Source organism: Corvus moneduloides, chromosome Z (genome assembly GCF_009650955.1).
Source record: "Corvus moneduloides isolate bCorMon1 chromosome Z, bCorMon1.pri, whole genome shotgun sequence".
In the NCBI taxonomy this organism is placed as follows: domain Eukaryota; kingdom Metazoa; phylum Chordata; class Aves; order Passeriformes; family Corvidae; genus Corvus; species Corvus moneduloides.
Window position 1 is genome coordinate 14,439,433 of NC_045511.1, and position 14,893 is coordinate 14,454,325.

The following is a 14,893-nucleotide window of genomic DNA, read 5'->3' on the forward strand; positions in this document are numbered from 1 at the left end:
GTTGTTCTTTATATATCTTGAAACTTTTACCTTACTGTGCAATCAGAATGTGAAGAGATATACTACTGAGCAGCTGGTTTGCTGCAGATTTGCCTTTTATCTTGTATGAAGTAATTTGATGGGTTTTAAAAGAAAAGCTTGAGTGTATTAGCACAAGAGCTTGCCAGCCTGTGTTGTAGGATGCTTGTTTTGTCTTGAGAAAACTTGGGCTTGAATTAGTTTCTTGAGAATTCTGGAAAGTCAAGCAGGGACAGCTTTATCAACATACAACATACACCTTTTTGATATTTACTTAACTTTTTAATTCTGCAGTTTATGATGAGAAGAAGAAACTTCTAACAGGACAGCTGAGAAAATACCCAGAGAAGTTAATTATATACTGTAAAGACCTTAGAGTATTTAACTTCTGCCTGAGATACACAAAAGAAGAGGAAGTGAAAAGAGTAAGTATAGTAACTTAATTTGCTTTTCTATTTTTAACTCGGTGTTGGGTGTTTAGTTGTGGGGATGAGGGAAGGATGAAATTCACTCTGAGAAATCCCTGAAACTTGGAAGTGTTTTGTGATCATTTCCAGCTGAGACAGAAAGTAAAAGGCTGATTTCATTAAACATTTCATTATGCACAGCAGTTAAAAGATAGGTGCAGTGGCTCTTTAAAGAGTGGGAGTGCTACAGGAAATTAGCTCCAGCTCAGGCAAGCTGTAAAGTTGTTTTATTTGTGACATGTAATTTCATTGTATTTTAGACTTCAATATAGTGTTTCTTTCTGATAACTTCAGTTTTTTGACAAGTTAGTCTGAACTCCAAACTAAGAGTCAACTAACTTTATTTAAATAAGAGTAATTCCAGAGGTCGAACATATATAATACTGCTTAGACAAAGTAGGTACAGTGTCTTGCAGACAACAGAGAAACCTTCCTGAAAGTCAGGTTTCAGTTCTTGGGGATAGAACCCATCAGTTTTGTTCAAAACCTGGATGGAGGGGTTGGTAAATAAAAAAGACTTTTTTTTTTTTTTTTTATACTGATAGCCTTGGTGTGTGTTTGGGTGTTAATTGTTGGTCCTTTTCTAGATCGTCAGTGGTATAGTTCATCATAGCCAGACTCCTAAGCTGCTTAAACGTTTGTTTCTGTTCTCTTATGCATCAGCTGCTCCAAACAACGCAGGTAAATGTTTTTCTATTTTTGATCTGTTTGTTGCATAGTTAGTTCTTTAAGCAGGCCGGGGAGTCTGTTGAGTGTGTGCTTGCCTTATAGCTCTGTCCTGCTGGCAGGTAGCCTCAAAAGAAAAATTATTCTTTTGTTGTACCTTGTTAGGCATGTTGTTAAAAATCTCTAAATTGTCTCCTGTTGGTTTCTGTGTCCTTCTGGAAGTTGCACAGAAATTTTCCAAGCAGGAGTAGCATCCCTGGACTAAAAACTTACTGTGACAAAAATGTGCAAATGCTTTTCATGTGGTTCATCTAGAAGATACTTTGCTTATTTTATCGATGTGGTTTTTCTGTATTACTGCTGTGAACCAGACTTCCTGCTCTTAATCCTGAAATTACTGCATTTGCAGTGGCATCATATCAGAAAGTGTTTTCCTTTTTGCTCTTATTTGCAAGCAATATGCTTCTTCGCAGCAGTTGCAAAAAAAAGCACAGGTTTGCAAGGCATCTGACTTCCTCTTATATCTGACTTCTTACATAATCTTCCCACTTGATCGAACTTGGCTGAATAACACATTAAGCTGCAAAATTCAAGATAAAAAATTGTCAGTGCACTTTCTAGCATTCCATAGTTCAGACTTTAGCTGAAATAGTGGTGCTGCTTTGAACTAGGAACCTGATCCTTAGTGCACCACCAACACTTATTCCTTTTACAGAGGGATGTTTTGATGTATGCAAGGTATTAAACACCAAAATATGTCAAGAAATTCCAGGATCACTGAGGTTAGAAGAAACCTCTGGAGATTATCTAGTCATGTTACTGTCCATATGCCCCTCTTCAGAATAGGGTTAACTGCATCAAGCTTAGTCATGTCCCATTGGGTTTTAAACATCTCCAAGTGTTGAGACTCCACAGCCTTCCTGGACAGTCAGTTTGACCCTCCTCATAGTGAAAAGTGTTGCTGTTATGTATAAGTGGGATTTGCTGTAGTTCAGCTTGTGCATAACTGCCTCTCATCAAGTCACTGAGTCTAGATCCATCTTCTGTACTCTCCTCCTCTGCTTCAGCCCCAGTGTTTATACACACAAGGGAGATTGACCCCTGCTGAGCCTTCTTTTCTGCAGGTTGAATGATCCCAGCTCTGTATCTCCTATCAGGTGCTTTGAACCCTTTAATGATCACACTGGGCCTTCACTGGGCCTGGTCCAGGAGCCTTCACAGGAGAGCCCAGCACTGGGCACAGCCCTCCAGCTGAGAACAATGGTGACTTTGTTCAGCTGGTGCACAATGGCTTTGCTAACGCAGCCTAGGAGCGCATTGTCTGTTTGCTGCAAGGGCACCTTGCTGGCTCAGGTAGTTCCTGCAGGCTTCACCTGTAACTGGTGTTCTGTTTCAGCTACAAACGATGGAAAAACTGCAAGCTTTTCCAGGCAGAGACTGAGCGAATGTGGGAGAAGCCTACTCTTTAAAGCAACATCAAAGTGCTGTCCCACAATTCTTTCATATTTTAATAGCTGTTTTCAATAGTAAGTGACTAGGTGTCATTCTTCATAAAAGTATTACAGGATAAGCCAAGCAGACTGTAGAAACTGTTTTTTATCCTCTTACAGTCTGATACATCTAAAATCTTGTCTCCAGGAGCTCATCAGTAATGTTCTGTTCTGAGCTGTAAATTTTTCATCTACCTTATCCTCTTACAGTGGAAAGTTTCAAGTTGCCATTGTATCTTCCACGAAAATTATAGTTCGGTTTGGTATTTCAGTGTTGGCTGATGTTGTAGAATGTTACTTAATTAGGATGTGTGCTTAAAACAATTGACATTACTCCATAAATTACATGGTTATTATACAAGATTTGAGGCTAAATCAAGCTCTGCCTTAACTGTCTCTGAGTTAGCTAAGTAGAATTACAGAGAAGATTCTCAGTTGAAAGTATTGAGACTGAACTGCTGTAATTAATTTTCTGCTCTTACTGAGTGCCTGAGATGTTCTAGTCAATGCAAAACTATTCATAGAAGAATGAACCTTAAATGCAGTACCTGAAATTTTTGTAGAAAGGTTTTTGGTATGATTGTTAATTCTACATTTAAACTACAGTATCAGATACCAGTCAGCTGCATTAGTATAAAATTATATTTGCTGCACAGTATCCTGGATTTTAGGCTGGATGTGAGGACAGCCCCAGCTGTATGGAAGTTCTGTAAGAACTAATTAATGCAGGAGAAATTGTTCCTGAAGTTATTAGTCACAGCAGTGTTTGACAGAATATTACTGTGATTAAACAGACAGAGGCAGTGTGGTGTACGAAGGCATTTTATCTTTGACTCAAGGCTTTCTGTACACAAGAGGCTCTGCTTGCTTACCTTAATGGCAACTAGCAGGTTTACTTAGGAATGCTTTTGCGTTAGAGTTCCTGATAGTCTGCAAATTTAATATTACTGATGTCTGACAGATGGGAAAAACCAAACTGTGATGTTTGAGACACTCCAGGACTGGCGTGATGAGTTGGAGCGGACCAAAGGGAATGTGAAATACAAAGCAGTGACCACCAATGAAGGCTACAGAGTCTCTGAGAAGTAAGCTTGCCCTTGTTGATAGTGAACTTTGGACTTGTGAAAATCAGTGTTACCTTGGATGCTGGGGATTATAAGTAGTTTAGGACTTTTTTTAGGATCTGGTTTCTATTTTTATTTATGGAATAGTTTGGTTTGTAATCTCAGAAGCTGATCCTGCTCAGGCAGGGTTAACTTTAAGATTAGGTTTAAACTACTCAGGACCTTGGCCAAATCAAGCTTTGATTATGTCTAGGAGTGAAGAATAGAAAATATGTAGGTCTGGGACCTACACTCCTGTCACACTCTTTAGGATGACACTTTCTCAGTCCCGTACCTTTACTCTGATAAAATTTCAAGTTACGTGCACTGGAGATTTTCCACTGTTTTAGTTGGGGGAGGGGCTGGGTGGGGAAAGAGTAACTGGTTTAAAGTAAATCTGCAAAATGTGCTGGTGGAAGTTAAGTTGTGTTGCCTTTAGAAGAAGGTTAGCTACGTTTAGCTGAGCTTGGCCACCAGTTTAGCTGAGTAGCATTTATTGGTGAGCCCTTTAGGATGTATACAAGGATTTGTGTACTTCTACTGTTGTTTCATAGTCATATCATGAAAGGTTTCACAGACTGTGGAAACTAGTATTTCAAAGTCGCAACTATTTACTCTAGAACTCTGTCTTGGGCGACCCAAACTGAGTTTAAGTACTTACCTTTGTTGCTTCTCTGGGCCTTGAACATAAATAGTGTTGGCTGATGCTGGAAATCCTTGATGTATTAAATGATATTCTTGAATTAGGATGTGAACTGCTTAACAGGCATGGAAACAGAGCTAGTCATTTAATACTGCAAGGGTATCTTTTGAAACAACAAAGCATGAGAGAACCAAGGTGGTCTTAGCAATCAGTCTTAGAGGTTACAATTAATTGCACCTTTGCAAAGGCAGGGGGATTTTTGCAATGAAAATAGTTAAGACCTCAAGGTTGGGAAAAAGCTTTATTCAGCTGAAAATAAAGGGACAGCTTTGATGACAGTATAATTATCTGGTAGACTTGTAGCAGAGTGAATATATAATTAGAATTTGCGCTGGAACACTCACCATCATTAAAAGGAGCTTGGAAATTGTTCACTTTTGAGACCAAGAAACTGTTCTTTGTTATCTTAGGCTGCCGTTGTATTTTGTTGTTCCCATATGCATTTCTGAAGAAAGTATCTTGAAGTACGAAGGCAGAGGCATTCCTGTAAGTATATGTGCATGGCTGAGGGTAAGACTCTTACTGAGATGGCAGACTTTCAATTAGTATTGCAGATGTTACTGCATATTGTTTTCAGATCTTGTTTTTAACACCTTACATGTATACCTGGTCATCTACTGAAGGGAAACAGATGTTGGAAGGAGAAGTGCTTGATACATTTCTGTATTTCACTGAAAAGTGTCATATGTAGCAAAACATATATATAACATACACATAACATAGCAGCAAAATATGTATTTACTGTTCACAGTTCTCATTTACTAATGTCCTACAGCCTACATACACTACTAGCCTGTCTGTCCAACAGCCTGTTTTTCATGAGACTGTACTGAGTGGCATCTGGCTGGGGCAATATGTAGGCTTTGAAATGCTGTTTGGATATTGAGGTGAAGACAGTGCATGTAAGGTATAGCTGAACACCTCCAGTTACCTAGCTTGGGTTCTGGTAAGTGCTGTGGCTGTGATGATGCAGTGTTTTTGCAAAGTCAAGTAGCCCAACTGAAAAACTAGTTCTAGCCATCCAACAGAAAATGAAGTTAAATATACTGGTTTGCACCCTGTAGCAAGCTGGGTTTCGCTTTCTGCCTTTTAGTTCAAGAACCAAAAAGAGGAGATGGAAACAAGGAGCAAAGTAATCTCACTTGTGAGGTCTTACCTTAGCTGCTGTATGCCCATTAAACTTGCCGAGGAAAATCACGTTCATTTCATGCTTTTAAATTAATTGGTCCATGGAGAAGATAGTACTCTGTTGTCCTGCCTAAAGGTCAAAGTAGTTTGGCTCACTTTTTCTCAGAGAGTTAGAGACCTATTACACTGGTTCTTACATAGAAACAGAAGTGTTTGGGGTTTTTTTATTCCATCTTGCATTCACAGAATTGTAGAATAGTTTCGACCTTTAAACATAATCTAGTCTAATCCCTTTCTGGAATGAAAAGAAGCATCTTCTCCTAGATCAGGTTGCACAGAGCCCTTTCCAACCTGGCCTTGAATGTTTCTGGGGCATCTACCACCTTTCTGGACAACCTGGTCCATCCAGTTTTCCAGCACCTTCCTTGTAAAAACTTTCTTCCTCATATGTAGTTCTAAACCTACCCTCTTTTAGTTTCAAACCATTACCTCTTGTCATATCACAGCAAGACCTGTTAAAAAGTCTTTCCCCGTCTTTTTTCTAAACCCCCTTTAAGTAATGAAATGCCACAAAAATGTCTCCCCAAAGCCTTCTCCAGGCTGAGCAACTCAATTTCTTCAGCATATCCTCACAGGACAGGTGCTCCAGTCTTATGACCATCTTTGTGTCTCTCCTCTGGACTGGCTCCAGCAGGTCCCTGTCCCTCCTGTGCTGGGACCCCAGAGCTGGATGCAGTGCTCCAGGTGGGTCTCAGCAGAGCGGAGCAGAGGGGCACAATCCCCTCCCTCCCCTGCTGCCCACGGGGCTCTGGATGCAGCCCAGGACACGTTTGGCTCTCTGGGCTGTGAGTGCCATGGCCGGGGCATGTCCAGCCTCTCACCCACAGCACCCCCAAGTCCTTCTGGGCAGGGCTGCTCTGGGTCTGTTCATGCCCAGCCTGTGCTGATACCGGGGGTTGCCCTGACCCAGGTGCAGCACCAGCACTTGGTCTTGTTAAACCTCATGATGTTCCCATGGACCACTCCTCAAGCTTGTCCAGGTCCCTCTGGATGGCATCCTGTCTTTCAGGTGTGTTAAACACACCTCACAGCTTGGTGGTGTCTGGAAATTTGCTGAGGGTGCACTTGATCTCACTGACTGTGTCGTTGATGAAGGTATTAAATAGTCCTGGTCCTAGTACAGACCCCTGAGACTCATCACTGATCCCCATATGGACATGGGGACATTGACCACTACTCTCTGGATGTGACCATTTAACCAGTTCCTCATCCCTGAGCAGACCATGCATCAAATCTGTATTTCCCCAGGTTTGAGAGAAGGATGTTGTGGGTAATCATGTTCAAGGCCTTACGAATGTCCAAATAGATGACAACATCTGTAGCTATCCGCTGTTCATAGGCCTTGCAGAACTCTTCTAAATATTTCCTAACTGTTTCTGTGAAGCTAGTGTCAAGATAGCTGGACCATTAAATTTGTTTGAGTAGGCAGTCGAAGGACAGTATTGTAATTTTTTCCACTCTTCATGATTTTGAGGTTTCTGCATCTTTCTGAGGTGCACCTCATGGTTACTGTAAATTGATAGCAGAACTTCAACTTCCTGATTTCGTTTGTGTAGTATTCCTGATGAAAATGATTCTTACTCCCTGTTTCAATGCAAGTGTGCAGATCATCTCAAGAGCTTCAAGGAATAGGTATGAATGAAGAAAATACATGTAAGGGGAACTAAGAAGCTTTGAGGACTGATTTGGCACAAGGAATACCTGTGACCATGCAATCTGATTCAGCTGTGGAGTGTTTAACACTTTATTTCATATGCCTAGATTACTCTTTATGCATAGTTCACATGAAAAAACATCAGCGCATCTATTGCGAGTTATCTTAAGGCTGAACTATAAGAAAAACCTACCATCTGTGTAGAGAAAGGGATGGATTATATATATATATATGTTACTTGTCTTGCTGTGGCATATATGCCAACATAATTTGGCCATAGACTTTTTGATCAATTTTTTTTTTACCTGTGAGGGAAGTTGAGAGAGTAATGTTTTGACTTAATCTGACATTTTATATTTCCCTGTGCCTGTGTAAAAACTTGCAAGTGGTAACATAGTGTACTCAGGCATGTAATTTTGGTTCAGGTGTAGGAGTTTGCTTCTATTGATGGTGTTATTAAACACATTAAAAATTCAATGAAGCAAAAGCACAGAGAAATTTTGAAATCACTGAGTCACATAATCAAATACCTTGTATAGGACAATTTACTAATTTTTCTCACCTGGTAAATGTCTTTCTGCAGATTTGGTGTTGGTCTTGCCATAATGGTGCTGCTCTCCTCAAAATGTCTGCGTTTCCCAAAGAACAAGATGACAGCACTTCACAAACGCAAAAAGCCTTCTTGGATGGGTCAGTAATAGCTATTCTGTCCACAACACTTTGCTTGGTATGGACCTTGCTTCTCTTTTTCCATATATGCTATATCTTTTAAGCTTTCACACATCAGGAAACAAGTTCTGTATCTGAAAGTAGTTTTCTGTAGTGGAATGTGTTTAAGCCCTTGACCTAATGGCACCGGTCACTTGTGCAGGACTGGAACCTCACTGAAGGCTTTTTCTGTGGAAATACATACAGATATATGTCTGAGGAATCTGTACAAACTGTGGTGTGTTATTTAGGTAAAGCAGCATCAAAGCCTGTAGGGTTTAATGGGCTTAATTGTTTAGCAAGTAAGAGAAATCTAGACTCCATCTCTAAAAGTGGATTTGCAAACTGAGCTTTTAAGACTCTGCCATCTTCTGAGAGCTAGGTTCATGTTCTTAAATAATTTGAGATAAGGTGATCTAAAATGTCTGAGACAGCCTAAGCAGTTCACTACTGTAGCTTTCAGATGTGAAGGGAGACTGCACTTTTTCAGTTGGGGTAGTAAGCTGAATTAGTTCAGCAGTTTGAAAAATTACAAGTTTAACTTAAAGGAAGGAGCACAGCTGTCTGAATGTTATGGCAATGACTTTTTGCCCTTTAATTTTGGCGCTTTTTTAACCTGTTGTGTGTCCTGGACAGAACTTCTCTCTCAGCAGCCACCTGTTAGATCAGACTCATATGTATAATCTGTGCACTGAACATGGCCTCCTTGCTCCTCATCGATGGAGAGCCTTTTAATCACACAGAACTAACAGAAAACAGCTTGACTGGGCTCTTAAAACTGCTTTTGTTTATAAAATTCCTTATACTTGCACAGGAAGAGCTTGTGGCCTTTCCTGCAGATTCTCTAATATTTTTACCCTGAAATGGGGAAGATTACATGATTTAGAACTGTCTTTAATACTATTTCATGATGTGAAAGTAAATAAAACTAGCAGTAAGCTGAAACAAGGCATCCTCTGATATTTTGATGCCTTCTCTGTCGCTGTTTGAACTTGGGGCAGTATTGCTGGTTTTCTTTGCTGTGCAGTACTGGTGCTTAATCACTGGAGTCTGAAATGTATCTACGAATTGGCCATCAGGGTGTGTTAAAGTGCCATTATAGTAATAGTCTGAACTCAGGCACAGAGCAGATGTTTACAATTAGAAGTTTATCTTTTTTAAAAAGCTGTTCAGAGTCTGATCTTCCAGCACAAGTTCTTTACTGCTTCATTTGGAAGAAGTATTTGTATTTGGCCAACGATTGCTTTCCCTCACCTCTGATCTGATGCATCTTCAGGAGGTCTGGTAACCTGTGTTTCTGATCTGGACCCCTGTAGTTCTCACCTAAAGCAGGTTTCTGTGCTACAGCCTGCAGGAAGCAAAGCACTCTGTCCTGCCTGGAAAAGTGCCCACAAGGTCTCACTTTTGAAGTATGAGCTAGAGCAATTTTTCCCAGGTCTTGACCATAAGAGGCCAGAGTGACAGCAGATGTAGTTACCAAGTTCATGTTCATCTGAGCTCTGGAACCTGAATGAGAGGAGATGTGCTGGGTCCAAACCAAAGCGTTATCTGGCCTGGTATTTTTTCCTCTCCTTCAAGGGAAAAAAAATAGTAGATATATAGGGAAGTGCAAGATATATTGTCTTGTTTGAATCCAGGTAATTTCCTTTACTCACGTGTTTCATTAGAAGACCTGGCAGCTAGGTATGAGAATCTGGTTGGCAAAAGTCAAGAGAAATTGTAAGCTTCTGCTGGGAGGTTTGGGTGTTTCTATCCATCTCTTCTTTCTGGATACACCTCTAGCAGCCCCCTAGTAAAGTGATTTTGGTGTATCTAGTGAAGAAAACAGTAGTAAAAATCAAGTACTGCTTGCAATATTCATAACTGAGGCACAAATATAGTTTTATTGGTGTAATGGTTAAAAGCTTCAAATCTTGTTATAAGCCTGTAGGCAAGCTTCCAGCCAGTACTTAAAAATGCATGGAGGCCACTAGCTTTCTAGGGTGTCTATCTTCTGGTATTACAACTCTTTCACAAACCGTGCCTGTTAATTTTGTCTTCAGTGATAGTAGTTGGTGTATTATTTGACTTGTGAAGCAGAAGGCTTTAATCTCTTGATGGTTTGATTTAGAATCTGTAAGACAATTAGCAAACCTCCCTATGAGCTCCTGAAGATGGATGACTTGTCAAGCAGCCTTCCATCTCTGCAAGATATCCAGACTGCATACACAAGATTTAAACAGCTGTTTCTGATAGGTAAGTCAGACTTTAAAGCAAAGCATGATGATGTGCTGTGTCTCATGAGTGCAGTAATTTTCTTGATTGGTGTCTTGATTTTGAAGGTGGTTAAAAGCAGATTTTAAAATACATAACTGAAGACTCTGCTTATGTCTGAATGAAGGTTTGTAGTTCTTTGACTTAACCATTGCTTGCTAAGCTGTCACAGTATCTGAAAATTACTTTAAAAGGGAGCAGAGTCTTAACTGTTAGTTGGAACACACTAGCTGGAGTGAAGTTTGTGGGGAAGATTTTTCAGTCTACTGTGGTCAACCTTTTAAAAAGCCTTTATGCCCTGTCAAGAGTGCAGACTAAATGCTAATTCATTTTTGCACTAGGTGTTGTTACCCACTAGTCACATCTCAAAACATGAAGCTACTTAAATTCTGTCCTTTAGGAAGCAATAAAATGGGAGCCATGTGAAAGTATGCTCTAGGCTTTCAGACTTTTTCTTCTGAGACTTTCCAACTATTTTGCTGTCATGAAACACTTCGACCTCATCTCCTGAGATGAAAAAAGATCCACTCCATTTTTAATATGAGATATTAGAGTTTCACACCGAGGATTTTGTCTAGAATACACTGTCAAATCCACAGTGAATCTTAAGAGCTAAATATAGTTACTTATCTTTTTATGTGGTTTCTCGTAACTCACCCTCTGTAGGAAAAAGGCCAAAGCTTGAATTTAAGTCATTTAACCTGTCTCAGGAAATACTCTGTATTTTGATGATGTAATTATATCATTCATTGTCTTATATTCATGGAAAGGAGAATGTGTTAAAACTGTAATCCAGTAAGTGTTTTGTTCTTGGAGCTTTTTAAATAAGGTTTGATAGTAGACTGTACCTCACTGAGTATGGCACTATGCACTTGCAGTCTGAGAAAAATGTTCAGGTAAGCTTTTGCAGAAGTAATAAGATCTTACAGAAATTTGCTACCTTATTACCATCTTTTAAAGTCTGAACACATTAACCATTACTTTTGTCCTGTTCTGGCTAGTTAATATGGTATAGGCAGCTTGTCCTGGCCATGGCACTCACAGCCCAGAGAGCCAAACGTGTCCTGGGCTGCATCCAGAGCCCCGTGGGCAGCAGGGGAGGGAGGGGATTGTGCCCCTCTGCTCCGCTCTGCTGAGACCCACCTGGAGCACTGCATCCAGCTCTGGGGTCCCAGCACAGGAGGGACAGGGACCTGCTGGAGCCAGTCCAGAGGGGAGGCTACCAAGATGCTCGGGGGGATGGAGCATCTCTCCTGTGAGGAAAGGCTGAGAGAGTGGGGTTGTTCAGCCTGGAGAAGAGAAGGCTTCGGGGAGACCTTGTAGCACCTTTCAGTGCCTGAAGGGGCTACAAGAGAACTGGAGAGGAACTCCAGACAAGAGCATGAAATGATAGGACAGGGGAGAATGGGTGGGTTTAGATCAGATATTAGGCAGAAATTCTTTACTGTGAGTGTGGTAGGATTTGGTGAAAACTACATCTAATGGAACAGAATTCTGAAGATGCATTCTAGTGCTTTTGTGAAGAACTAGTTTCTATGGCCAGGGTGAAAGAAATTGGGAGAGGAATTTAAATGAGTAAAGAGCCAAATGAGGGGGAGAGGTATGGAGGCAGAACAGCTACAGGAACAAAACATGTATATGCTCATGCATTTGAGGCATACGTGAAAGATGCAGCAGAGACAGAAGTGTGTGTATGTGTATGTGCTGGAATTGAACACCAGATGTGTATGGAAAGAGACTCGGGGAGGTGAGCAGTTACGCAGAAACATATGGAACTGAAGCTATCATTGAAAGGGTAGGGGAGGAGGGAAGTGAGTGTATCTGGTTTCTCACTAGTAGAACTGTTTGTAGGCCTTGTGCTTCAAGGTTTGCCTCATGCAGGAAATGTAATCTATTCTGGTTTTAATTTACTGTATCAGCTTGTGAAAGCTTTCCAATGTCTATTGACTGGCTTTGATAGAAATAAACGCAGTGGAGACTTAGGTGGCATTTCAAAAAACCTACAAAAGTCCTAGCGAAATACATAAGAGTTTAATGACTTTGTGGTATTGAACTTGGCCTCCCTGTTTCTGTATTTTAATGTCTTTTTTTTAGTTGCAACAAAAACTGTTTAAAACATTTTTCAGGTAGCTCTTAAATTCCATAGATTTTTATAACCTGCTTCTAAAACCCATTGATGTTTCTGGCTGCGATGGTAATGATTTTCAAAATCCAGCCTCTTTATAGTTAAGCTTTATGTGGATCATCATCTCTGATTAAACTTTTGTATTTCTTTTCCATTTTGTCAACAGATTTATTTACCTGGTTTGATTGCCATGAACCTTCAACATACCTTTTCTAAAAGGCTGTGGTGCTATAAACCTGCTGGTGTTTGTAGGACTACTTCACTTCCTTATTTAGTTATAAGGTGTCAGCTTTAACAGTGATTGAGATTTGCTGACTCCTTAGTATTGGTTGTTTTGTACCAGTTCATAACTGAAGGGGAATACAATGGATGGCTGCTAATTATTACTATGTATGTATGTAGGTGTGAAAGAATCAATTTTTTGTTTTTCCTCTTCTTTTTGCAGATAACAGTACAGACTTCTGGGCAACTGATGTGAAATGGTTTTCATTACTGGAGAGCACAAACTGGCTAGAAATAATCAGGTTTGCTCTATCTTCAGCTTTCTGTGTTTCAAACTGTTGGTAAATGCATTTGTAGTGGGTTTTCTAGCTAGTTTCTTGAAATTGAATGACATTCTTTACTGCCAGTAGGAAAAAAATTAAGACGGGCTTATGGTTCCATTTATATATCTTATTTCTGCAACTTGAGACAGTGTTTCTAACAGTGCAGACTTGTGTTAAGCCTACCGCTTTAAAGGATGTGAGAATTAGCAGACCATTCCAATTACAACTTTTCCAGAAAGCTTTTTAAAACTATAGATCCAGATAATTTCTGTCCTGCACTGTCACCTTCTTTCCAAGCTCAAGAATCCTATTTGTTCCTTGCATGAAACTATTCTGTTTCTCTTACTGGCCTTGCCATTCTTCTCTGTACTCTCTACTTCTGTAATGTCCTTTAGGATGAGATGAAGTGCAGTGTTTGAGATGTTAGCCCACCAAAGATTGATAAAATGACATTTCTTCTCAGTTTTGTCCCCCTCCTGTCCTGATTGTTCCTTAAGTTCTCTTTTCTTCTTTCAGCAGTCCAGAGTGAGTAAGTGTTGGAATGGTGTTGGCTAACTTAAGGCTTGTTGTAGTGGAATGCTGAGGAATTTTGTTTTCAGTGTTACTTTGTGCTAGCTCTTTTGCCTGTCAGTTTATTCTGTGATCAGCTAATTACCATGAGGTGCTTCTGCAGTCAGCTCCAGTCCCTTCTAGTCTTAATAAATATTGATAGTTATTAACTCGTTAATCCAGAATTTAAATGTATGTGTTTATTGAAGGTTCTAGTGAAGACCATATGTTGAGAAATCCATTGACATGACCAAGATCACAAGTAGTTGGAAGTAAAAGCCAGGCCAGATTGCTATCCTTAGGTTGTTTTGAGACTGGTCATTTCCATACTTGGATCCAGTTGGTTCCTGGATCAGCCTGTTCTTGGCTCTTGCAGTTAGTAGGAATGCCTTCTCACATGTTCTAGATGATAGAACAAAGAATCTGACAACTCCACACTTAAGAAATAAACGGTCAGCTTCTATTAGTGGCCTAAGCTATTGCAAAAATTCTAATTTGTGTGCAGGCTTTTGCAAAAAATAATTAACTTTATGAAGATTTAGATCTAGAAACCAACAGTGTTACATCTGATTTTATGTGATCTGTAAGTCTACTCAGTCTTCCTTGTGTAATAACGTTCTCTGAATAAATTTTGTCTGAGTGTTTAAAAGAGGTGATTGGTCATTCTTCCATCTGCCTCTTAAAACCAGATTTTGGAAGAAATGTAGTATGTAGTACATTAGAACATAAATGTGGTGATGTTGACTCTTTCCAGGATAAAGATCTGGTTCTTAGCAATTTTAACACTTCAGGGTGTGATGGCTGCTGCTGATCCAAAATAAAGTATTGTATCATAGCAACTGAAAGTGCATGGTTAATGGCCAAATAAAATGTTCTTGAAGCTAAACGGTTCTTCATTTACACAAAGTGAGCATGGGTTTTGTGTTTTAAAGAACTAGTCAAGTTTCAAGTATGGCATTCTAGCCCTGTCTAGGGGAAACTAATACAAGAAACTTCACTTAACTTTTCCTGTACCAAACAGGAGAGTCTTGAAGAAAGCAATAGAAGTTGCTGAGTGTCTGGAAATACAGCATACAAATGTTCTCCTCATAGGTACGTATTTAATGAGATAGTCCTATATATTTATTTTTTAAAATTAATTTTGAAGTAGCTTAAGCTGTAAGTTTATAATTACAGTAGAGACTTGCTAAAATTCGTACCGTACTAGTAAGAGTAAAGCACCTAAATCTCTCACACTCCTGGAAATGCTTCCTATAGTTAAAAAAATATGGTAAGCACTGTTCCAGGCTAAGATAGGATATGAATGAGAAAGCTGCTGATAAATTGTCAGGAGAGTCATGCGTAAAGAAGGGGTAACATTCCTGTTGCCCAGTTTATTTTATTTAGGGTCTCCTAGACCCTTTGCTGCCCTTTAAGAGGAAGGG

General features: G+C 39.8%; 1 protein-coding gene across 1 annotated transcript in view; it reads left to right on the top strand.

The window, feature by feature from the left end:
* MTMR12 (myotubularin related protein 12) overlaps nucleotides 1-14,893 on the top strand; it is a 33,358-nt gene that overhangs the window by 12,044 nt on the left and 6,421 nt on the right. The window contains exons 5-12 of the mRNA XM_032096056.1: nucleotides 313-443; nucleotides 1,073-1,166; nucleotides 3,603-3,726; nucleotides 4,858-4,933; nucleotides 7,873-7,979; nucleotides 10,108-10,232; nucleotides 12,821-12,899; nucleotides 14,491-14,561. Of these exons, the coding sequence (XP_031951947.1) occupies nucleotides 313-443; nucleotides 1,073-1,166; nucleotides 3,603-3,726; nucleotides 4,858-4,933; nucleotides 7,873-7,979; nucleotides 10,108-10,232; nucleotides 12,821-12,899; nucleotides 14,491-14,561 (807 nt within the window). The remainder of the gene's footprint in view (nucleotides 1-312; nucleotides 444-1,072; nucleotides 1,167-3,602; nucleotides 3,727-4,857; nucleotides 4,934-7,872; nucleotides 7,980-10,107; nucleotides 10,233-12,820; nucleotides 12,900-14,490; nucleotides 14,562-14,893) is intronic.